The sequence below is a fragment of the Zootoca vivipara genome, chromosome 9 (assembly GCF_963506605.1).
Source record: "Zootoca vivipara chromosome 9, rZooViv1.1, whole genome shotgun sequence".
Taxonomy (NCBI): Eukaryota; Metazoa; Chordata; class Lepidosauria; order Squamata; family Lacertidae; genus Zootoca; species Zootoca vivipara.
In genome coordinates, this window is record NC_083284.1 from 38,061,352 (window position 1) to 38,085,465 (window position 24,114).

At 41.5% G+C, this 24,114-nt stretch overlaps 1 protein-coding gene across 7 annotated transcripts in view; it reads right to left on the bottom strand.

Moving 5' to 3' along the window:
• The window catches only part of NR3C2 (nuclear receptor subfamily 3 group C member 2), a 140,651-nt gene that overhangs the window by 11,428 nt on the left and 105,109 nt on the right, over positions 1-24,114 (bottom strand). For all 7 annotated transcript variants that reach the window (XM_035114100.2, XM_060278641.1, XM_060278642.1 and 4 more), the window contains 5 exons: positions 23,823-23,939; positions 15,864-16,205; positions 14,732-14,876; positions 6,839-6,969; positions 1,530-1,687 (listed from right to left, as the gene is read on the bottom strand). In XM_035114100.2, the coding sequence (XP_034969991.1) occupies positions 1,530-1,687; positions 6,839-6,969; positions 14,732-14,876; positions 15,864-16,205; positions 23,823-23,939 (893 nt within the window). The remainder of the gene's footprint in view (positions 1-1,529; positions 1,688-6,838; positions 6,970-14,731; positions 14,877-15,863; positions 16,206-23,822; positions 23,940-24,114) is intronic.

A 24,114-nucleotide genomic window follows, 5' to 3' on the forward strand; every position in this document is an offset into this window, starting at 1 on the left:
ACAGACCTTGGGCTTTGGTGCAGATTTGACCTGAAATGCACCATACTGTACTGCGTCTTCACAAATAAGCCAGTCAAGTACAAAGAAGCACATTTATATGTGGCCTCTCCCATACTGAGGCCAAAGATTCTGTGCACAGCATGTGTATCAAAAGCGTATTTCCTTGCTACATCATAAGAATGGAGTTGAGGAGTTTGCTTGCTCTTGCTGTACAATTAAACAGCTTTAAAGAGGCGCTTAGCAGTAGGCTGTCCTTTTGTAACTGGTGGTTCCACAAAACAGAAGCTTATAAAGAAACCAAAATCCCTTTGGAGAATAAATTGGGAATTATGTCAATAATAATACATTTATATGAGTTGCTGAATTTTAAAGCCTGCGTATGACTGACTCATTCCTGGTTCAAAGCAATCTGCATTGTCTTTGAAAGATACTGAAGATACTATTCATAAATAGCCGTACTTTGAAATGGCTGCATGGACTTCAATAAGATTACACAGAAAGAAGAGGTATTGAGAATTGTGGCTTGAGGGCAGGGGGTGGTGAGGGCGAGGGCGGGGCAGAGGATAGCAGCAGCAATTGAAAACTTGGGTTTCATATACAAAGATTTTCAGCATTTGTAATTACACCCTTACATTTCAATGGAATTCTGATCGAATGCCTAAAATTGACTTGCACTGACTCACAAGGTTAGCTCTGAGCACAGTTCATGAACTTTGCTTTCTGTTTTAAACCATTTGATGACTCAAAAGCAACTTCCAGTACTCTTGCTTGCAGAACATTACTCATTAAATTATTTCTCCCAGCACATAAGCAGATCCCTTACCCAGTAGGCCCAGAAAGTAGCTTTCTCACTTGGTTGTATTCAGTGGTGGCACTGCCTTTGTGGAAGTGCTTCCCTTTCTGCAAGTCTGGTCAGCCAATTGTCACCAAACTACCTCCTGCATCCACCTTATCCCACCCACCAGCTGTTCCTGAGGGTTTGGGGGGACCTTCTGCAACAGCAAATATTCTTCCACGGAAGACTGCAGTGCAATATGGGGGGTGGGCGGCAGTGTTGGTGCCCTTGCTGAAGCCCTGTCCATAAAGGCAAAGTCACTTTGATACCGCTCATTTTCTATGCAAAAATCTACAAACTAGTTTCTTTTTCTTTTCGTATGTGGTGCTTGTTACCTGAACAAGACGTAATACTGCTCATGCGCCTGTAACTCAAAACAGCAACCTGAATCCCACTGTTCCTTTTCTCCAGTTGGTAGCTAGTTAGGAAAATGTATGATGTCATCACACTGTGCATTCCCTGTATGGTGTGATGTAATGGGGGGGGGGGTTTCAGGAGTACCACTTATGCCATAGCTCAGTGTCACTTCTGCTACTGACGAGCCACATTTGCCTGCCATCTCACCTTTTGTGCTGATGAACAGGTATTGCCTCACTTTTTTTTGTAACAACACTATATCACAATACCAATCAACTTCAGTCAAGGGATTTGTTTGATTCCTACAGTATATAACCGTATCAAGTCAATTACTTACATCATGAATGGAGTCCAGGAGCTTTGTCAGTTGGTAAAACCGCTGCCAACTTTGCCCAGAACTGTTTGGATGTTTGATTACCATCTTCCTCAGCTCTTTAATATAATTTGCCCTCATTTCTTCAAATGCAGCTTGACTCTTGAGGCCATCCTTGGGAACTGTCATAAAAGGATACAAATGTTTATTAATCAATGATCTGTTAAGTTTACATATATATTAAAACAGGAAAACAATGTGTTACTACAAGGCCATTCACTAACGTTCAGAAAACTTGCTACTGTGTGCAAAGGCATTCCCCATATTTCTTGCACATTATGGAAACATGGCAACTTCATAAATCCTTTGAGGTTTTGCAAACATTCTTCACAGGTGAATATATGGGAAAGACCTTGCTGGAGAACAGTAAAAAGCAATGTGTGTGATCACCCACTTTGACCTAAGAGAAAACCATGCCTGTGCACACAAACAGAGGGAAGAGATGGAATTTTTCTTGTAGAAAACAAAAAAAAATAGGTTCTTAAACTCCCTGTCAACTCTAATACTGCATACTCTTAAACAGTTGCAGAAAAATATAAAAATACACATAATTGCTTTTTACGATGATTCAAACTATTCCTAGGGATGAAAATGCTTTTAGGCTGAAATATGTTTTTGAGCGCACATGCTGAAATAAAAATGGAGTTTTATGCTATACAGAATAAAATGAATTATTATTGTGCCATGGACTGCAATTTCAGTGCTAGGATGCATCCAGGTGTTAAACATGTGCTCTCCCCAATCGACACAGTAGTGCTACTCAGGCATGGGTCATCTGTGAATATTCATGCTTGATCAAAAGGCTACAAGAAGGCTGCTTCTCATACAAGGATATCTCCTCTCACTAATCTATGAACCCCTTGGAATCCAGTGCCATGTTACTGCCTATATGCATAAAATTCTCCGATATACTTTCAACCTTTGGTTTTGCCTGCTTTGTTGTTGTTTTTTCAAAGTCTTCTCGGGGTCTGTGTACTATTACCGAATAATGATGGTTTGCATTTCTAACAGTTTGCTTGAAAAAAAAGCTCCCCTTGGAAAAAAGCTCCCCATTCGAGCCAATATGATGGGCTTTTCCAAGCCTAGATGTGGCAAGGGGAGCACTGGTGGCAGGATTGCATCTACAAAGAGAAGGCTACAGAATCTAATTCCATTGCCATTAGAACAACCATCGAGACCCTTGTATCTCGTTGGTTTCTGTTTGGGCTTCACAAATCTCAGCACTGTACAGAAGATGTCTGTTCTGATGGTTGGTAACCTCTTAGGCAGAGAGATTATTTCACGTCTCCTCTAAACCAAGCCACCTAGTCATAATCTTAAGAATAATCAGTTCTTTTATTATGATTGACTGCAGCCTCTTCTTCAATTTCTATGTTATGCATTACTTTTTAATGCTGTTAATAGAGACAATCTGCCTTTCGCTAGATTCAGATTTCATGTTCAAATATTTTGATTTATTTATCTCATTTAAAAATCTATATACTGCTTGATTGTGTTAAAAAACCGCACAAACCCCTCAAAGCAGTTTACGAAAAGATATTTTGATGGGGAGCATAATTCAGACAGAACATTAGGGAGTGTATCCAATGTCATTATTAATTATTAGTAGTAGTACTTAGTTTCTAACTTGCACAAATATCAGATTATCTCAGGATAAGTTACAATTCAGAAAAATGACAAAGTTGCCTAATGAGGTGGCAGATTGGGCAAGGGATCTATCCCTCTTCTCCTACTCCCCCCCCCCCCAACAAACACTCCCCAAAGAAGCTTCTCTAGAGGGATGGAGGAAACCTCCCAAACATTGTGGGATGTGTGTCCTCTGAGGCTGCAGTGGAAGGGAAGCACAGGATCCCTTGGCCTGACTGCAGGCAATTCCCCGCTCCCAATGCACCTAAAAATGTTTGGAAGGTCTCCCTGACCTTCTGGTTAGGCCTGGTGAAGGCTACGAGAGGACAAGGGATGATCAGTGCTGAGACTTTGCCTTCCATTAGATACAGCACTAGAATTTGTGGATATGTGCTACACGCTGCTCCCTGTGACTAGTCAGGGTTGGTGTATGAAATTAGAAATCCTTGCCTCTATTTCCACACACTCAGATCCCAGGCCAGTTATCCAACACCTAATTTAAAAACAACAACAAAAACAACAATAATTGCTGGATTTTGCAAAAAGATGTCAGAAGTTAGAATTGGGGGGGGGGGAATAAAAGTGAGAGTGAAATGGAAAGCACAATAGCTGTTTCAATATGGCTCTAGTTTTTAGATGTGCATGTAAATAATTTAGCAACGCGAGACAAGCTGCCTACAAACAAATAGCTGTTCTGGGAGCAGTTATTAGACAATCTTGGTTTTGAAAAAATGCCTAATGGGTGGTAAATGGCAGATCATATATTTGAATGGGAGCCTATTTTGGCTAACCCTGGGAGGAGCAGTTCTAATGGGCCATCCCGGAATAACAAGAATAAGTTGCACACTGTTTTGAGGGAAGGGCAGTGGTGAACTTATTTGCTGTGGTCTTGAAGCAGCATATGTTTGCCTGGGAGTAATAATAATTATTATTATTATAATTTGGTATGAGCTTTCGTGTGCATGCACACTTCTTCAGATACCGGTATCTGAAGAAGTGTGCATGCACACGAAAGCTCATACCAAAATATAAACTTAGTTGGTCTTTAAGGTGCTACTGAAGGAATTTTTTTATTTTGCTTCGACTCAGACCAACACGGCTACCTACCTGTAACTATTATTATAATTATTATTTATACCCCGCCCTCTCCAGCCAAAACCAGGCTCAGGGTGGCTAACACTAGATATAAAACAATTGATTAAGATAGAACTTAAAAACAAGATTAAATACAACATTAAAATTAAAATGGAAATTAAAATACAGCCTCATAGGGAAAGGGAAAGTGGGGGAGGGGATCAAGTTGGTTCCAGGCTAAAGGCCAGGCGAAACAACTCTGTCATAGTAAGGCTAAAATGCTCAGCAAAGTCCCTGCTTCTCCTCCCAGGCTCACTATGGCTACTGAACACATATCCACTGATATGGCTAAGGTTATTCATAAGGCAATTGGGCTGGGAAGCTCTTCTCTCTCTCTTTTCCCCAGGTACCCCTAGACAATGGAATTCACAGACCTTTTCGCTTTGTTGCAGGGGCTCTGTTGGTGGGTGGTGGTGGTGGTTTTTGGCTTCTGTAATATTATAATTGTCCCATCACAACTGGCATCTCCCAGGGGGAGGAAGCCGGAAGGTCTACCTGCACCCGTTAATGAAGCTGGCTCTGGAAACAATGAGTTTCTTGGAAAGGTTCCACTCCCAGAAAGGTAGCCATGCCCTCAATATGTGAAATGGGAGTAATCTATGTTACAGCTTGGCCCTGATCCACTTTTCCTAATCTGATTACGCACTGGGCATTTCATCATATATTGGGTCTTTGCCCATTTCCACAACCCCACCGACAGGTGTTCTTGCTATGCGAGTCCGTTCCAGGAAAGCTGCCACACAGCAACAATTGTTTTCATTCCAAGAAGAGAATAAAATTGTTGCTCTCTTTCTAGTGCCTCATGTATTCAAAAAGCATAATATCCCAACAATCTTTGCAAATAAATCAGTGCCCTATCCAAATCAAATGGTGGCATTGCAGTGTCATGTGCACACCCAACTATAAAACATCATGTGCTCAAGGGGCAGCATCCGACTAAGTCTTATTCAGAGTGGATCCACCAATCTCTACTCTTGAGTATGATTTGGTTGGATGCACTCTGTGTGTAATGGTTTCAATGTTTATAGATCTGTTGAAGACTCGAGGGTTTCAGGTTTGCATAACCAGACATACGTTGCATGCCTCATTTTAGTAAAGATCATTTCTATGTGCCTATATGACATTGGCACCCAAATAGATGTGTGAAGGAGTACTGAATGCTTTTTTTACTGGCAAATATGAAAATTATTACACTAGCATCGAACAGAATTAATTATATAAAATTACAATAATCAGAAACACAATTGAAACTTCAGATGGTTGGACATATGCCCAGTTGTTTCTCCGATTATTAAATGTGCTGAGGCAACTGGCAAACGTCCCTACTCTGTGGGCTGGGGAAAAGCAAGAAAACAATTGAGATGTAATGTGTGGTTTCTTCCATGTTAATTGAGAAAAACTTCCTTGATGTGACCATCATTCAAGTTCCTAAACAAATTCCAACAGCTAGTCAAATGATTAAAAAAATAAAATCAAACTAGCTTGGAAATCTATACTGTAATGCAGTATATGGGTGGCATTATTTGGAACTGAGCTGCCATTTACAGCTATTCGCTGTTTTTGTTAAAACTGAGTTATGCACACAGCAGGATTCCCTTCTGTCTCCCCCACAAATGTCAATCTGTTCTTGGAATGTTTTTTGGCTATTCATTTCATATGATGCATTTAATGCTAGAAAAGACCTAGGTTTTGGATCACTGTAGCGCTTAACCTTTTAATCCTGGCACCTAGCATTTTGAATTCTTATTATTTTTAGATTTATGATGAACTTAAGCAGAAATATTATTGCACAGATGTTTAGAATACAGTACCCTTCTACCATGTAAACAACCAGGGCAGTTTACAAGAAAGAGACAAGTTGACAGTAAAATAACAACATAATAAAGTACACAAGCAAAACAATAATTAAGAGAACAGTTAAAATGAGCAGTTAAAATGCTGTGAGCATTTTAAAAGCCTGGTGCCAAACAGGCAACAATGCAGGTGCCAAGTGAGCCTTCCTGGAGAGGGATTTTCCACAAGCAAACTGTCACTGTCTCTGCTTACCACCCATCTTAGCACAGCTGGGAGTGCTGGAAAAGAACTCTTCACATGAGCAGGTTGATGTGAGAACAGACATTCCTTCATAGCTTTAACACTAAAAACTAGCAGTTTGGATTTTGCTCAGAAACAGACTGGGAGTAATATTATAGGGCTCTGCAACCCATATTTCATGTTCCCAACAACCAATCTCTTCTAGTAGCTAAGTGCCTGTATTTTTAACGGACTTTGAAGCCTTCAAAGGCAGATCCACATACAATGTATTACAGCAGTCATCCTCGGAAGCATTTGGTCTTTGTTTTAAACAATTTGCTGTAGGTGTCTAATTCAAAATACTGGCACCAAGGCCTTGTGGCTCCTGCAATCTAGTTCCTTTTTTACCATTTGGGGAGAACATTTGGACTAGTCGGTTAGAACAATATGTAAATTTAGCACAGTTGACAATTATGACTGGAATTAACTGACAAACCTACCTGTGCTTAATAGCAGCAAAACTTTCATTATGGTATATTCTTCAAAGCTAAGTTGCAAGCGAACAAACTGAAGGCTGATCTGGTGCATCCCCTGGCACAACTCAAACATTGCAGACTGGCGCATTCTCTCTCTGCAAAAGGGGACAGAATACAGATAAGAATAGGCAAGCTTGATTGGTAGAGTCCCAAGGCTACGCAAGTCCTGACTTACTTAAGAGTCAAATCACACAGCCATATACTCATTGTGAAATAAGCACAAGTATGGCATGCTTGGTTGTAAGTATTGATGCAGCTCAACCATTGGCTGACTTTCTCCTAAGCCAGACAGGACCTTGTCGGTCCTAATATTCCTGAACTGGAGATATATATGAAATCATAGAAACTTCCTACCCTAGACAGGTAACACAGTCAAGTCTAGTGCTGCATCTGATGACATGCTTTGAAGGCAACACTCAAACAGCACATCAGCAGTTTTGAGCAATTCTACAATTCATTCATCTTTCTCTGAAAAGAAAACTCAAGGATCAGACCTTTAGGAGCCACCAACTTACTAGATGACTTTAAAGGGGGAATAGATAAATTCATGGAGAATGAAGGCCATCAGCAGCCACAAGCCATGATGGCTAAATGTTACATGAGTGTTCTTCTGAATGCCAGTTGCTGGGGGACAGCAGTGGCACAATGCTACTACACATTTAAAACACTTTTAATTTCAATCACAGTAACGTTTTCCCCTGGTTGGGAGCAAAACTTCAGTATTACTAAACATACAGTGCTTGCAAAATGCGTTGAGAACTACAGAAGAAACATCAATTGATATTTTAGTTTCAAGGGAACTGATGCAGTTGAGCCAACAAAGTAATAAGAGGAAACCAATGGTTGTTGATTTTATATACATCAGCTTAGAAAAACTTACACAACCAAATTGCTCAATTTCTACCCCATCCCAGTCCAGTGTAAAAATATTTCTAAAAGGCAAGAGACTGGTCAAACTAGTTGTGCAGTACTATGCAAGCACTTTCAGAGAAGTGATGTGTGAACTATCAAGGAGTTCACAAGTTAATGCTGTGGAAGGACATTTGTATATTAAAGTGAACATCAGAATTAAATAGAAGAGTTCCTCAACCACTATATAAATTTCTAAATGAACACCATTAATGCCACCCTAATATATTTCATTTTCTAAATAGTGAATGATACATGTTTTCCTGGAAATATAGCAAATCAAGCTCTAGGAGATTAAAAAAGAGAAAACTTGTGTTGCAAAAGAGTGAATCACAGGAATAATTTGCTCTTAGGAAGGCTTATGTTAGAATTCAGGTATCACTTCTTAGATAGTGTTTTGAAAGCAAAAAAAGGAAGTTTGTAAGGACAAATGTTCAGAGTTGTTTTCTGTACTTCTTCAACAGTCTCAGAGGAAGGAGTATATGGTTACCACCCACTCAGCTGTAAGGCATGCATTATATTGAAAGCTAGCTGATTCTTCCAGTAGATAAAGCAACATAGTTCAGCTCCTGTAATTTGGTGCTTTTTGATTTATCCAGCTGTCACCAACCATAAATATGAGTGTTTCCCCAAAAAGTATCTGTGATAGTGCAGCTTGTAGCAAGGAAAGGCTAGGCACTCAGTCATACTAGTGTTGTTATTTAGGAGAGGGGGAGAATAACGCGTGTGCCACGTACACACACACACACACACGGAGAGAGAGAGAGAACAGAGAGCAAGAAATACATCCATTTAAATACAATCACTTGTATTATGCTTGATGAAGCCCCAGAGCCAGGGATTAACCACTGTCATGGACTGGTTGAACACAAAGGAATGGTGGGAGGAACCGGCTGGGGAACCCCCTGGGGAAGAAGGCTCAGAGTTCAGGGCGTGGTGGTGTGAAGACAATGAGTGGTCAGAGGGAGAAGACTGGGAGGTGGATGTATCAGAAGCTGAAGAGGTAACAGGGCTTGGTGAGCTGGGAGAGTCTGGCAGAGAGAAGTCCAGAATCAGAGGCAGAAGCTGAAGCAGGGGAGGAGAGAGGCCAAGAGGCAGAGATTAGTCTGGCTGGCAGGGAGTCACAGGTGACTATTTCTCCTCCTGCAACCAGCTCCCCCCCCCCCGGGTCTCCCAGAACCCGGAGAGGCATGAAAGGGGCAAAAGCTAGCACCACACAGGTGCAGATTGCTCAGATTGCTTGGGATAAACCCCAGAGAGGAGGGGACTTAGGCCAAGTCTGTGCAGATCCTGTTCTTGCTAATAAAGAGTTAACTCCAATGTGCATGGTGTGATTTACTGCTGGCTCGCTCCTGTCAACCACCATAAAAATATATTGATATGTCTATAAGACAGGGGTGGGTAACCTGTGTTACTACAGATGGCACTAAACTACAACTCCCATAATCCCTGGCCAGCTGGCAGGGGCTGATGGAAGTGGTAGTCCAGCAAATATCTGGAGGGCTGCAGGTTAGCCATCCCTCCTACATAGTACTATCAAACTAATGTTTTTGACAGTCGTTCGAGGAAGAATGTTCATTCTGTCTCCATAAGAATATACAAATAGAAACTAGTGCCTTAAACTGTGCCCAGAAAGCTCTAAGTAGCCGCTACAGACTTGAAAGCACTGGTGCAAAATTCTCTCAAAGGCCCATCTCCAGCTGGGTTGTACAAGTTGTAGCACTTGAATAGTCAAGTTTGCAAGTTGTGAAAGCGTCTAAAACCATTTTCAGACCTTTCAAGCAAGGTAATCATTTTGTTACACAATAAATGCACAGTTGTTATTTATGTTTCAAGGAATGCAGAGGTCCTTTCCCTATCTATCGCAATAAAGACTGTTGTACGGAAAGCAGTTATGCAAATCTGATAGACATCTATTCAGATAGTGGCCATGATGTCATTGGCAAAGAGCAACACACCTCACCTTTAAAAAAATATGTTTACTTATTTATCCATTTCTCTCCCAACCAAGCATTTCCCCACTGTAGATCTCAAATCTCAAAGAAGGCCAAACGTCAAGACACCACCCATTCTGCTTTCATATCCTGACATTTTTCAATTCTTAACCTTCTTTTTTCACATTACTTCTATGGAGGCTCTGGGCTCATCTCTCCAATAGGGGTAAGATATTGTGGCCCAGGCCATGGATCAAGGCTTGCATTAAAACAGCACTAAAAACCAGGGAGGGAGTGTCATACAGAAAGCTTCCAACAGAGAAGGCTTCGACCTGTTCACAAGACTAAGTAGCCACCACTACAAAGCAAGGAACAGATACAGAGAAAAGCCCTGCTAGAAGAACCCTATAATCCAGCATCCTTTTCCCACAAGGAACAACCAAATGCATATGGGAAACCCACAAGCAGGATATAAGTGCAACAGCACCCTCCCAATATAAATTCCCCAACAGCTGGTAGTCAGATGTAATGAAAATATTATTATTTTCCCCTTGTACTGTGAAACTCAACCTTATACTACTGATTTATTCTATAAAGATATTCCAGCAGCTTCAAATGCTTTTATGACCCTGATGTTGTTGTTGTTGTTATTTCCATAGCAGTGGAAAAATCTCCTTCAGTAACAGTTTGCTTAGAAATAATAATAATAATAATAATAATAATAATAATAATAATAATAAATTTTCATTTATACCCCGCCCTCCCCAGTCAAAAACCGGGCTCAGGGCGGCTGACACCAACAGAATTACAATAAAACAATTAATTAAAATACAGATTAAAATACAGTATTACAATTTAAAGTGCAGCCTCATTTCAAGTAGGCCATGAATCCAAGCCATGAGGGAGGAAACACAGGGGTCAGGCTGAGTCTAACCCAAAGGCCAGGCGGAACAGCTCTGTCTTGCAGGCCCTGTGGAAAGATGACAGATCCCGCAGTGCCCTGGTCTCCTGGGAAAGAGCGTTCCACCAGGTTGGGCCCAGTACTGAAAAGGCCCTGGCTCTTGTAGAGGCCAATCTAGCCATCTTATGACTCGGGATCTCCAGAATATTATTATTTGTGGACCTTAAGGTCCTCCGTGGGGCATACCAGGAGAGGCGGTCCCGTAGGTACGAGGGCCCCAAGTCACATAGGGCTTTAAAGGTCAAAACCAGCACCTTAAACCTGATCCTGTACTCCACCGGGAGCCAGTGCAGCTGGTAAAGCACTGGATGAATGTGATCCCGCGGCCGGGACCCTGTATGGAGCCTGCAACTTCTGCACCCGCTGGAGTTTCTGGGTCAGCTTTAAGGGCAGCACAACAGTCTGGATGCTGAAAGTGACCTAAGGAGTGTTCTGTCTTCCACAACACCCTGAATCCAAAAGCTTGTGGCAAGCATGCAGCTTGTCACATAATTGAAAATGACTCTTTGAAACTTTATGTGATTTTTTTAAAAAATTTGTAGTTAAAAAAAATAATTTAAGTACTTTCATTTGTCTTCATTATTAAACCCAAAAATATTATTTATAATTAAAGTTGCAATATTTCAATCCTTTTGAAAAGTCAAATAAAATAATTAGGGAAGCCAGGCCTGAAGGGGGTATGGATTTTTTAAAAAAATATTAGCTAAAAGGAACATAGGATTTTTTAAAAGGTTGAGAAATACTGACATACATTGTTGATAAGAATATCTATCCAATGTGTGTGTCTGTACTGCACTTTTGGTACACATTTCCATGAAATCCAGGCCTTCTGAAGGGAGATACAGACAAGCAGAGAAATATGGGATAGTATACCAAAAATACTTGGTTTATTCTCTAACAAGATAATGAATTACAACCCTTACCCATTAAATGCACGAGTGTATACATCTCACTGTCAGACTAATGGCAAAAATTCTCTGGCCAAATACTTAAACAACATAGGTGTTAATGATTTATTAATATTTACAAGATTATAAAAGGCTTCCTAAAATTAGGCCCATGGGATTAACAGAGCGAAAGCAAAACCGATGTCAGTAGGAAAGGCAATATAGCAAATGACCTACGAAAGTTGTGGAATAATACTCTGCTAAATGCAACAATAACAGCAAACAAGCTTTCCCTCCTCTGAAACGGTACAATTAAAGTAAATCTGATATGCTTGAAAATGCAGCCTTTTATTTTACTATTCTCCCTCCTGTTCGGGATACCAGGAAGAGTTACAAGCTGAAATAGCTGAAAGGTCACGCAGAGGTAGCTGCAGCCTTACAGTGTGTTATGCAATGATAAACCCATTGCTCTCAAGTTCAGCAAGGATTCCCACAGTGACTGCACATGACACAATAGAAAGGCACTCATCTGAATGGTTCTTTAACCAGAACACTTATAAAATCAATTAGAAAAGGAAAATTTTTAAATCCTAGCTATAACCAAGACCTAATGTACTGGATCTTAGCTGAAAATATGACTGGTTCTCAGCATTACCCATCTTCATTGCCCATTTCAGTTCATGTTTCACTGATATAGTAGTTGCCAGGGACACTTTTTCATCCCATGTGGATTCTAGCTGCCTAAACATGCTTTCAGATTTGCCTTTCAGTACCACCACAGTATAGCATATTTAAACTGAAAAGATGCATCACAAAAAGAGTTTCCTAAAAATAAGTGCCCCTTCAAAATACAGCACGCCAGCTGCACTGCCCGTATCTATTTGTTGATTCCAAACTCCAGAAATATGCTTTATGGCCCTAAAATCCAGTGCTTATCATTAGGCAATAAACTAGCTGCACACTACTGGTTTCTGACCTACTTTTTGGAGAACACCTTTAAAATCTAACATTGGAAAAATTCTGTTTAGCTATGCTGTACCATTTATTTGTTTCATATTAATCTGAGCATACTGTTCCCCTGCACTGACTCTACTAGGGGTACTGGTAGTAAGTTACACCTGATGAATAGTAAAATCATATGTGAATTTCATCAAACCCTTTGTAGTGTCAGAAAGAATCCCCATGCTTAATGTTTATATATGGGCCAAGGATCAATTCCATCAGTTTTTAGCTAATAAAAGGAATTGAAGAATAGAAAATGTTTTTCGATGTTAGACTCATAGAATCGTAGAGTTGGATGGGACCCTAAGGGCCATCTAGTTCAATTCCCTACAAATTAGCTAAAATAGCTAAGCCAAAACAGGATCATGAGAAGCTGACTTGTGCTTAACTAGCTCAGTATTGTCTGCACTGACTGACAGTGGCTCTCCAGGATTGCAGAGAGGGTTGTCTCTGAGCCCTACCTGGAGATGCCAGGGATTGACCATGGGACCTTGTGCATGCAATGCAGATAGATGCTTTGTCCCTGAGCTATGGCGTCCTTCCTCCTTAGGTCTAGAAGGGGTAAGACCCAACAACTCTTCAGGCCCAGCATCCTCATACAGAGCAACTGTATGATGTAGGGAACAGTGTGACCTCAGGAGGCTGAGTAGTGGCGATGAGCTTTCCTTATACAAGTAGTCTAACTCTCCTCGAGGACCTGCTTGGGTGAATAATGCCACAGTGTGAATCTGGCATTCATAAATACAGCTCCCCATCAGAGCAGCAGTGTTTGCAGTTCGTAGATCATAGAGTCGGAAGGGACCACAGGGGTCATTAAGTCCAACCCCATGCGATACAGAAATCTTTTGGCCCGGCGTGTGGCTCGAACCCATGGCCCTGAGATTAAGAGCCTCATGCTCTACCGACTGAGCTGCTGCGTTGCCATCTACATTGTGACAGTCTGGTTTACATGCTACTTTATCCACAAACGAAGCTCAAGGGTGACCTGAACGGCTAGTCTGTAGAAGAAAACATCTACACTACAGCAGTAATGTTCCACTGCACCCCACATATAACATATGTATCACAGGGCAAATAACAATATTGCAATAGTATAGCAAATATGCAAGTGTAACAGTTTAATACATTCCAGATACTTTCATCACACATAGCACATGCCTTAAGAATCTGAAGACTAGCATGAGCAAGGCTTTAAAGATGAATTTAAAACAGAAAGGAAGACAGACATGGAATGGCTCCCTGCCCCCACCCCCCCCAGCAGTTATAGCTTTAATATAATATAATATGAAGCTAGGAATGCTTCATTAATACATTTTGGTTTCTTTCAAGACTGGAAAGCAAGGGAATTATAATCGTCATGAACACAACTGGGCACACTGCTAGTTGTAGAAGAAGAGGAGTTTGGATTTGATATACCGCTTTATCACTACCCCAAGGAGTCTCAAAGCGGCTAACAATCTCCTTTCCCCTCCTCCCCAACAGACACTCTGTGAGGTGAGTGGGGCTGAGAGACCTCAGAGAAGTGTGACTAGCCCAAGGTCACCCAGCAGCTGCATGTGGAGGAGCGGAGACGCGAACCCGGCTCCCCAGATTACGAGTCTACCGCTCTTAACCACTACACCACACAGAACTATTCTGTGAATATGCTTAGAAAAACCAGCAATATGGGTGTTTTTGTGTACTAAAAGGTAGATAGTCCTCCAAACTACAGTAGGCACCAAAGGGGGTGGGGGGTGGGGAGAGAAGAATGGTGTTTTCTGTTAACCTAGGTTTCATATTGGCTACATTTCAAAGCCAATGGAATGTTAATGCTTTGGAAATAGTATCCGATACAATGGCAGATATGAATCAAATGGATGGGTAGGAGGAAGGTTTCTCAGAAATATATTTCCTGTACTCTCTTTCATTGGCATCCATATTTTGCGGGCTTTGCATCTCTGCATCTCTACTTTAATATTGCTCTATGACAGAGGACGAGATGGCTGGACAGTGTTCTCGAAGCCACCAACATGAGTCTGACCAAACTGCGGGAGGCAGTGGAAGACCGGACTGCCTGGTGTGCTCTGGTCCATGGGGTCACGAAGAGTCGGACACGACTAAACGACTAAACAACAACAAAATTTATTCTTCCTTTGTAAAAGCAAATATTTGACAGATAACTTACTCATTAAAGACTAAATCAGGAGCAAAATAGAGGAACTGGCTATTTGTATGCCTGTATGATCTCCAGCTCAAGGCAAATGACGATAGACACATCCAAGAATATTGGATTAGAGTAATTTGGTCCTCAAGAGGCAAGCTTCTAAAACCTGAAGAACAGAACAACAAATCAAAAACAGCATTTATAAATCAGTGAGCTACTTTACCACCATCCTAAGTATGGAAAACAAAACACCATTGTGCAGGCAGTTTATCCACATCCATTTTTAACCATGAAATATGCTACGTTTTGAAGACGCAGCAGTGGTTAATTTTTAGAGAGAGGTGTTGAGGTTCAGGCTTGCTAGGAAACCATACCCTCCAGGGTCCAAACTGCATTTGACTGTATCTCCACCCTTAAATCCAAGGAAGTATGTGGGGTGTGTGTCGTCTACCCTTTGCCCTGGTATGGATCCAATCTGGATTGGGCCCTCTGCTCCTGCAATTTCAACTGCCAAGTGCATGAGTGGGGAGAGCAGAGCCCTCTACCCTAACACACTATGGTCCCGATCCATATCGCTCTTCCTCCACACTGGCTAGTTTTCAGAACAAACCATCCTTAATGGCAGAACTACATGGCTAACATGATAACTGGCATACTTTGTACCCTAATCCCAAGGAAATGGAGGGAAATCCAGCCAGTATATGTAAGGGACAATTTAAGTCCTTACTGTCATTTCAATTTTCATGGTTAAGCCTCTCTCGTTTGAAATAATTCCAGGTCAGAGTCCTCATTGGCCAATTAAAAAAAATATGAAACAATATATATCTGGGGGAGAAGGCCTAAGAATGGCTGTTAGGTTTCTGTCCAACTTGGAGCAGTTGGATGCTATGTTTTCATGTGTTCTAAACAAATATTAATTTTATTTAGGCAATAGCTTATGCAAAACATATGCATGCATTGTTGGGAGAGGAAGTTTAAATTTCCATTCACTGACACCAGCAGCGTCACACACAAAGGACTATTGCTTCCTCAGAGGAAGCTATTAATTAAATGTTCATACAGGGAGAGTATTCTTACCAAGTTCTTTTGGGCAAGGCATGCCTGAAAGCCACAAGGCCCTTATTAAAGGGCTGTGCTAGAGGTGCATCCTTACCTGGAAGTATCTTTGCCCACTTTACCACCTGGATCATCTGCTTGCCAGCAAGACGGTTTAAAGTGGAGAGCAGGTGTTCTGCTGTATCTGGCTTGGAGCCGTCATACCCAGCATATACAATTTCAGGTTCAATGTTCTCAAGGACCATAGCGGGCGAGGGAGTAAGTGCCGGTGAAACTGCAGATAAGTGAGGAACAAGTGCTGTGTTTACAGAAGGTTCTTTTGCTGGAGCGATATACGTTGTTCCTTCTTCTGGACTTTGGGGTGGAGGCTGTTGCTGTTGCTGTTGCTGCGGTTCATCATGGATCCCTTTTAATTTGCCCAACTTCTTTGACTTACGAGCTGTTGGGAATAAAGGGAAGAATGTTAGCAAAATGTTATCAGCTTTCTTTGTCTCTTCAATTAAAAAAAAGAGTATCAATGACACCTAAGGGAATAGTAAACAGGTCAATGACTTAACACAGTAAGAACCAGAAAGATCAGTTAGTATTTTTTTTTAATGAACCTTGCGTTTTTAATTTATTGATTTGTTTATTTATATGTGGTTGGAGCAGGTGGGGTCCAAATGACTGAAGCCCATACCCTTCTCCAATCTTCCACTCACCTTACCAGTTGTAGATTTGAAAAAAGTTAGGCATAAGTTAGGATTTGAGAAATATGCAAAACTATGTCTGGAAAGACATCAATCCATAATATGATAGACATTGAAGAATTAGCAGTTATCAAAGTTTTTCTTACTGTGCCAACTTTAAAAAAAAAGATTTGCTACATTAATTTATTTACACTGCACTGTACGTATGTGAATACATATTTGGAAGACAACTATCCTAATAGAGATTGAGCATGCCTGAAAATTGTTCATTTGTATGTTAAGCATGTGCATATGAAGAGCCTGTCCCTTGCATCTTGTGAAAAACAAATGGATTAAGTCACCCAGCCTTACAATTATGAGTGATTTCTATTCTCTGATGCTTTCACTAATTCATGTAAATGGAATATGTTTTCTTCTCATATATTTGGCAGGGATAAATCACAAAACATGGACAATTCTATGTTTCTAAGGGAAACTCTAGAAATACACTTCTCCGCATACATTTCTAAATGAGTCTGGATGTGCCCAGACTTTTGAGATGCTTACATCAGTAAAAATTCTTTTCTCTAGCACTTCAGACAAGGTATTTGGTTACACTGCCTTGGTCATATACATACTGAGTTTGGTAGTTCCAGATGTGCCCCAGCATACAAGATCTTCCTGCCGCATACTTGTTTTTCAGATTGTACATAGGTAATAATGTATCCCAATACACGTGTGTTAAGTATTAAGCTTGGATCCTAGCACAGTAGGCAGGTAGGATCCTAGAATGCAACAACCTGATTGGCCTGCAAGAGCAGCCCAATCAGACCCCAGGAGGAAGTTAATCAGCCTATTAGGCCAGTAGGATACTAGGATGCAACAACTGATTGGCCTGCAGTATCAGCCCAATCAGGCGCCAGGAGGGAAACATAATCAACCAATCAGACAGTACTCATTGTGTAAATAATGTAAATAAAGCCTGAGATTTTGGGGGAAATTCAATCACTGTTCCTATGAGCTGAAATAAAGAGCATGAAATTACTACTCGGCTCTGAGTATATTTCAACAGCCATGTCTTGAAGAACTGTCTGTTTTTCAAATGTACAACTACTGATTTGATAGGAGACATTAGTCCTGTTCAGGCCACCCAACTCATGCTTGGGGAGGCCACACTAACTAGCACTCTCCTGATGGTGGGTGCTCCAATTAGGATTTTTACCAGGTGTCTGCAATGCGCTCCATGAGTGTCTGCAGAGAGGAAACCTTTACCCTGCTTTAATGTGCACATTTGTCACGTGAAGGCTTCTATTGAACCTGGAACCCCAATTTCAAAGAAGGCTCCAGCTTGCATGAGAGTTCTAAGTGTATACAGCTGTATTTGTGAAGTTTCTTCTTTCTGCATACATTTGTGCAGATGCCATGTAGCAGGGAGATTCAGAGCAAGACAAATTGAGGGATAGGCTAATCGGCATGGCCCATGCATTGATTCAGCTTGTGAGTCGCGTTGCCTGAATAGGGTTATTGAGGGACTTTATTACGGGTATACAAAGAACTCTAGATTCCAACCCCCTTAAAAAAAATAACATAAAAGTAGAATTCTGAAAAGGAAACAGTACTAATGCAGTGCAGGCGCCAAATTCAGGAGTCATCATATGGCTTCTCTTCCAGAAAGGAAGTGCTGGTATCCAACAGAAATTGTTGTGTCTGCAAGACTTCCATTGTGCTAAAATTGCCAACCTTATATCTCCATTTACCTTAACTGAGATTTTCTGGAAGAAAGGCAGCAAAAAACTGATAATGTCGCTCTGTGTATATTATGCCTCTTTTTAAAAGTAGGCTCGTATCTGTCAATGAAGCAGACTGGATAATTCATTTCTGCAGAATCATTTTGGATGCAGTCAATATGATGACGTGGAAACTTGGAAGGGAAAGTGAAGGCTGCATTAGTGAAGTTAAGAAATAGCAAGGACAAGAACTTTGGAGTCAGGCATCGTGAAGAATGACTTCTGAAGATGCTGCAGAGAAACAAGAAGCAAAATGTGCCCTCACAATGTGACAAGAAAATATAATGTGGGGGAAACACGCACATTAGAATTTAGACCAAAATACCATGAAGATCAGATGGGTGTTTATTGACTTGACACTGGAAGAATGTTTGGACTAAAGGAACACCACTGGGTCACAAGGCTATGTTTCTGCCCCATACTATTGGTTTCTCATGAAAGGGTGCTCAAGACAGAGAAGTGAAAACTGGATGGTTTTAGCCACAACCTAATGAATAGAGAGGGATGCAGGTGGTGCTGTGGGTTAAACCTCAGAGCCTAGGGCTTGCTGATCAGAAGGTCGGCGGTTCAAATCCCTGCGACGGGGTGAGCTCCCGACGCTCGGTCGCAGCTCCTGCCAACCTAGCAGTTCAAAAGCACGTCAAAGTGCAAGTAGATAAATAGGTACCGCTACAGGGAAAGGTAAATGGCGTTTCCGTGCGCTCCTCTGGTTCGCCAGAAGCGGCTTTGTCATGCTGGCCACATGACCTGGAAGCTGTACGCCAGCTCCCTCGGCCAATAACACGAGATGAGCACTGCAACCCCAGAGTCGGTCGCGACTGGACCTAATGGTAAGGGGTCCCTTTACCTTTAATGAATAGAGAAGAAGGTGCCCACTGATCTTGATAAGGCTTCACCACACACAGTGTTCTAAACAATTTGAAGGGACAGATCTCTGACATGCCTAGAGATGAATGAGAACTCTCAAAAATGCTGCAACAATTAAGAATAGTTAATGTATCCAAATGCTTTTCAAACAAGTGCATAGCAGAGGAGGAGATTGGTCAGCTATCCTAAGGGGAGCATCTTACTCCTTGAGAGTAAGGCAACTGAACTATTTATTGGGGATTGGAACCACTATTCCCACCCACCCCTAGCTACAATTTCCAGACTTTCCTGAAAAGAGGTACAGTACTGTCTGTTAAACTACCCTGGAAATTGAAGCTGTATGAAGGACACAAGGGCTAAGAACCCTCAGCCCCCTTAAAAACTATTTAAAGAGTTTGATACTGCTTTAAATGCATAATGCTTATGGGGCCTCAATAAGGGTTGTCCATTAGGGTAACCAAGGCTGAATTAGATCTGAACTCAGACTCAAATGGGTCTACGCAAACAGCCTTGTACATTGCAAGCTGGGTTGCCCAATGGATAATGTATATTACACCAAGGAATTGGAACACATTGCAAGAACTAATCAGAAGACATTGTAGTGGCTTGTGTGACAGAAACAGCCTGACCAAATTCTGATTGAAGCTATAGACACCAAATCAAATAATTTATTCAATTATTTAGGACATACATGTGACAAGATAAGTGGGCTTCCATTTCCTGAATGGAACAATTTAAGTCTCCAATAGGATGGGTTGAGGATGACCGGGCCATGCTTAGCCCAAAAAGCCAAGAACACAGTTGAGGAACAATTGCAGGCCTGGATGTCAAGCAATAACTTAGAGGAAAGAATATATCAAGGTTGTTGTTGTTTGTTGTTTAGTCGTTTAGTCATGTCCGACTCTTCGTGACCCCATGGACCATAGCACGCCAGGCACTCCTGTCTTCCACTGCCTCCCGCAGTTTGGTCAAACTCATGTTCGTAGCTTCGAGAACACTGTCCAACCATCTTGTCCTCTGTCGTCCCCTTCTCCTAGTGCCCTCAATCTTTCCCAACATCAGGGTCTTTCCCAAGGATTCTTCTCTTCTCATGAGGTGGCCAAAGTATTGGAGCCTCAGCTTCACGATCTGTCCTTCCAGGGAGCACTCAGGGCTGATTTCCATAAGAATGGATAGGTTTGATCTTCTTGCAGTCCATGGGACTCTCAAGAGTCTCCTCCAGCACCATAATTCAAAAGCATCAATTCTTCGGCGATCAGCCTTCTTTATGGTCCAGCTCTCACTTCCATACATCACTACTGGGAAAACCATAGCTTTAACTATACGGACCTTTGTCGGCAAGGTGATGTCTCTGCTTTTTAAGATGCTGTCTAGGTTTGTCATTGCTTTTCTCCCAAGAAGCAGGCGTCTTTTAATTTCGTGACTGCTGTCACCATCTGCAGTGATCAAGGAGCCCAAGAAAGTAAAATCTCTCACTGCCTCCATTTCTTCCCCTTCTATTTGCCAGGAGGTGATGGGACCAGTGGCCATGATCTTGGTTTTTTTGATGTTGAGCTTCAGACCATATTTTGCGCTCTCCTCTTTCACCCTCATTAAAAGGTTCTTTAATTCCTCCTCGCTTTCTGCCATCAAGGTTGTGTCATCTGCATCCCCTTCATGGATCAATGCCTTGTCGTGGCGAAGGGGCTTGAATAACTCAGAGAAGCTATGAGCTATGCCATGCAGGGCCACCCAAGATGGACAGGTCATAGTGGAGAGTTTTGACTAAACGTGATCCACCTGGAGAAGGAACTGGCAAGCCACTCCAGTATCCCTGCCAAGAAAACTCCATGGACAAAGACAACAGGCATATCAAGGTAACACCTTATAATAAATCACCAAATCAACTGCTGTTAGCAACTTGGATTTACTTGCAGCTCTGTCATCTAAGAGTAGCCAGGTGCTGCTTAATTTATGAAAACTGACGAGCTCATGGCCATGGGTGGTCTGGCTCTAGGCTACAGAGCCTCTTGGATTACATTATAGGCCAGGGTAAACATGCCCTAAATGACAATATGGAAGATATGCAGGTAAATTAGAGGTCATTATTTTATGAAGAGATATCTTACTGATTCCAACATGAAATGCTGTAATGCTCTTCCTATCCAGAAAATCTTACACAGGTTCCCTATACTTTACCCATATAAACCTCACATTAAATTAACAAACAACTGAGCAAAATTCTACAAAAACTGCTGATCTTATTTGAAGTCAATCAAATATTTTTGCATTTTGCATTGAGGTTCACATAACACACCCTTTAAGTTCATACCAGCCTATAGGTCTTCTTCTCCTCACTGATCCCAGTTTATTCCATGGAAACTAAACGTTATCTTAAGTTTAGATAATAGCACACAAATTTCTTGCTAATAGTCTAACCATACTGACCAAGATGGCAAATCAGTTAGATTGATTCACCAGATTCACAGTTCATTTGAGCTAATTAAAATAATTAAATGTCGGGTGTAGACTAAGTTATTTTCTGGATTACGTTAGGAACAAGATACACTTCATCAATAAAATTTAGAAATGAGCTATTTATGTGAGCAATTGAGATATTTTGTTCTTTAAAACCATATTCCAGGTTTAGCAAACATTCTAATATTAAAGAACCATCTTTCTGCATCATCCTTAATCCCTCCTTAATTTCTCTGGCACTATCCCGTAGCTAAAGCAAGCACCTTCATCGCACCCTCCTGCTAACTTTGTTGAAACAACTTAGTCTCTACTCGAATTAAGACTGGCCGATCCTCCTTCCAGCTTCCTCCCCACCCCCAGTTGCTTCCACACCCAACTCTTCCCTCTGGCTGAACTTTGCTACTCCCAAGAGCCAGTCCCTGCTCTTCATATGAATTTCACCCTCCCCTCCCAATTCCTGCCTGGAGTCTTTAGCTTCCTTCCTTCCTTCCTGTGCAACTGAAGGGCAGTTTCTGTATGTCCCCCCCCCTTCTACCCTCAGCCGTCATTCTTCTTTTAGCCAGCTACAGCTTACCACCACAGGAATACAGTACATTTAGCATAAATATGTTCTGTTGCAAATGCAGGTTAATGATGATGCTGATGCTGATTTTACATGCCATTTGCTTCTAATATTCAAGGACAGAGGGCATTCTGCCCATGGAACGCTGTTTCCAAAAGGATTACATCATCTTAAGCCTCCATTCACTACAGTTTCTGCAGTGGAGTCAAAACAAAGATTTGCTGGCTGAGAAGTCTCCCCCTTTCACAGACACATTGTAAAGGGAGAAAGCACTTCACATTGGGTGAGCTTTGATCTTTGCAAGGGGCAAGAGGAAGGAAGTACACAACTGCATTGCTGCGGTAGCACAAGGACATGCCCCTTTGTTCCCTTGCTGTGCTGCAAGGTTGCAGGGCAACACAAAAAGAGGCGATTTGGGGACATGCGTCCTTCTGCTTGAGGTCCCCAGAAGTGAGGTGATTTATGAAATCAGTTATAATTAGAAAGATATTAGAATATGTTGGACATACGTTGTTGGACGACAGCTGTCCTTTTACTTCCCCCTGCTCAGAGATACACAGAAGGCAGGTAAAAATGACTGAGTGGCTAAACACCCACAAAAATAACAAAGGTACGCAGAACACTTTTTCTACCTAACAACCCCCTTCACCGCACACACAAGAATATTTTGGTGATACTTTGGGTCCAGCTCTACTCGAATCCTTACATTTATGAGAGGCCTGGCTAGAAATGGGATTTTTGTATCTTCATAGTGCAGGTATGGAATCATACTTCTAAAGCAATTACTTAATTTAATAATGAATATAGGGTACATAGAATCATCTCAGAGGACGAACAGGTTCACCTTCACCTTCAGAGACAGAGTCTTGGCATCAGATACCCCCCTTTCTGAGGCTGTGGGAATACCTGAAGCTGGTTCATCTCAGAAAGGGGAAAGAGAAGGATTTCCGTAGGCACTTTGAGGGTGTGTGGGAAGAGGCTGGCAATCAAAGATCCCACAGTCCTCTCCTTCTGACATACCCAACAACAGGAAAACCAACTACGCCACACATGCAGTTTGCTTCCCACCCACTGGTATCAATGAGAGACAAAACTGCTTTTAAAATAACAAAAAGAAAAAGAACTGGAAGCAAAAAAGGGGGGGGGAGGACACGCACTGTCATCACTACCATCTTCCAACCTGCCAGCATGAGCCCGGCAAAAGTCCAGGAAGAGGCGGTCTGCCTGCCTTTGGTTCTTGCTCTCCCCACCCTCCCCACTCTGCCCATTACACACACACACACACACACACACACACACACACACATTACTAGGCTGGAAATTAGCAGGAAATCTGGCAGATAACACATAGCTTGAAGTTTCTTTCAGTTAATTCTATTTTGATATTCTTTTGGAACGTTCCCACAGCACCACCAAAAAAACCGCACAACTCCTGATGCTTTAATCTTCTTAGCTGCGTGAAACTCCACTAAAATTACTGTCATCATCTAACACCCACCTTCCTTATTCTGAGCTATAAAATACATATTTCAAAAAAAGGGGGGGAACCTAGAATGACAATAGGGTTTTAGTAGCTTTTGTATAATACTTCTTTCTTAGTTGAGTAATTCAGGATAAAACTTTTGAGACCATCCAGCTGATACCAGTTTAAGACATGTTTAAAATGTTTCAAACATGTTTTCTCAGTGAGTATCTAGTAATGATATAATGCTTACCTCCCAAATTCATTCCAGCTTGAAGACATTTCTGTAATCGGCAAGCTGGACAGTTTTTTCTTCGAATCTTATCAATTATACAGTCATTCCGTCCAGCACATAAATAATTGTGTTGCCCTGCATTAACAGAAAAAAAGAAAAAAAGTTATATTCTACTGCATTCAATTGTATAAAAACTTAGAGATGAAAGAAGGGATTTCTCCCTTGTTTGCAATCTATTATTACACTTCTTAAACACAAACCCTCCAGAGCACCTGATGCAGCACACCACATTAAATCATAAAACAATTTT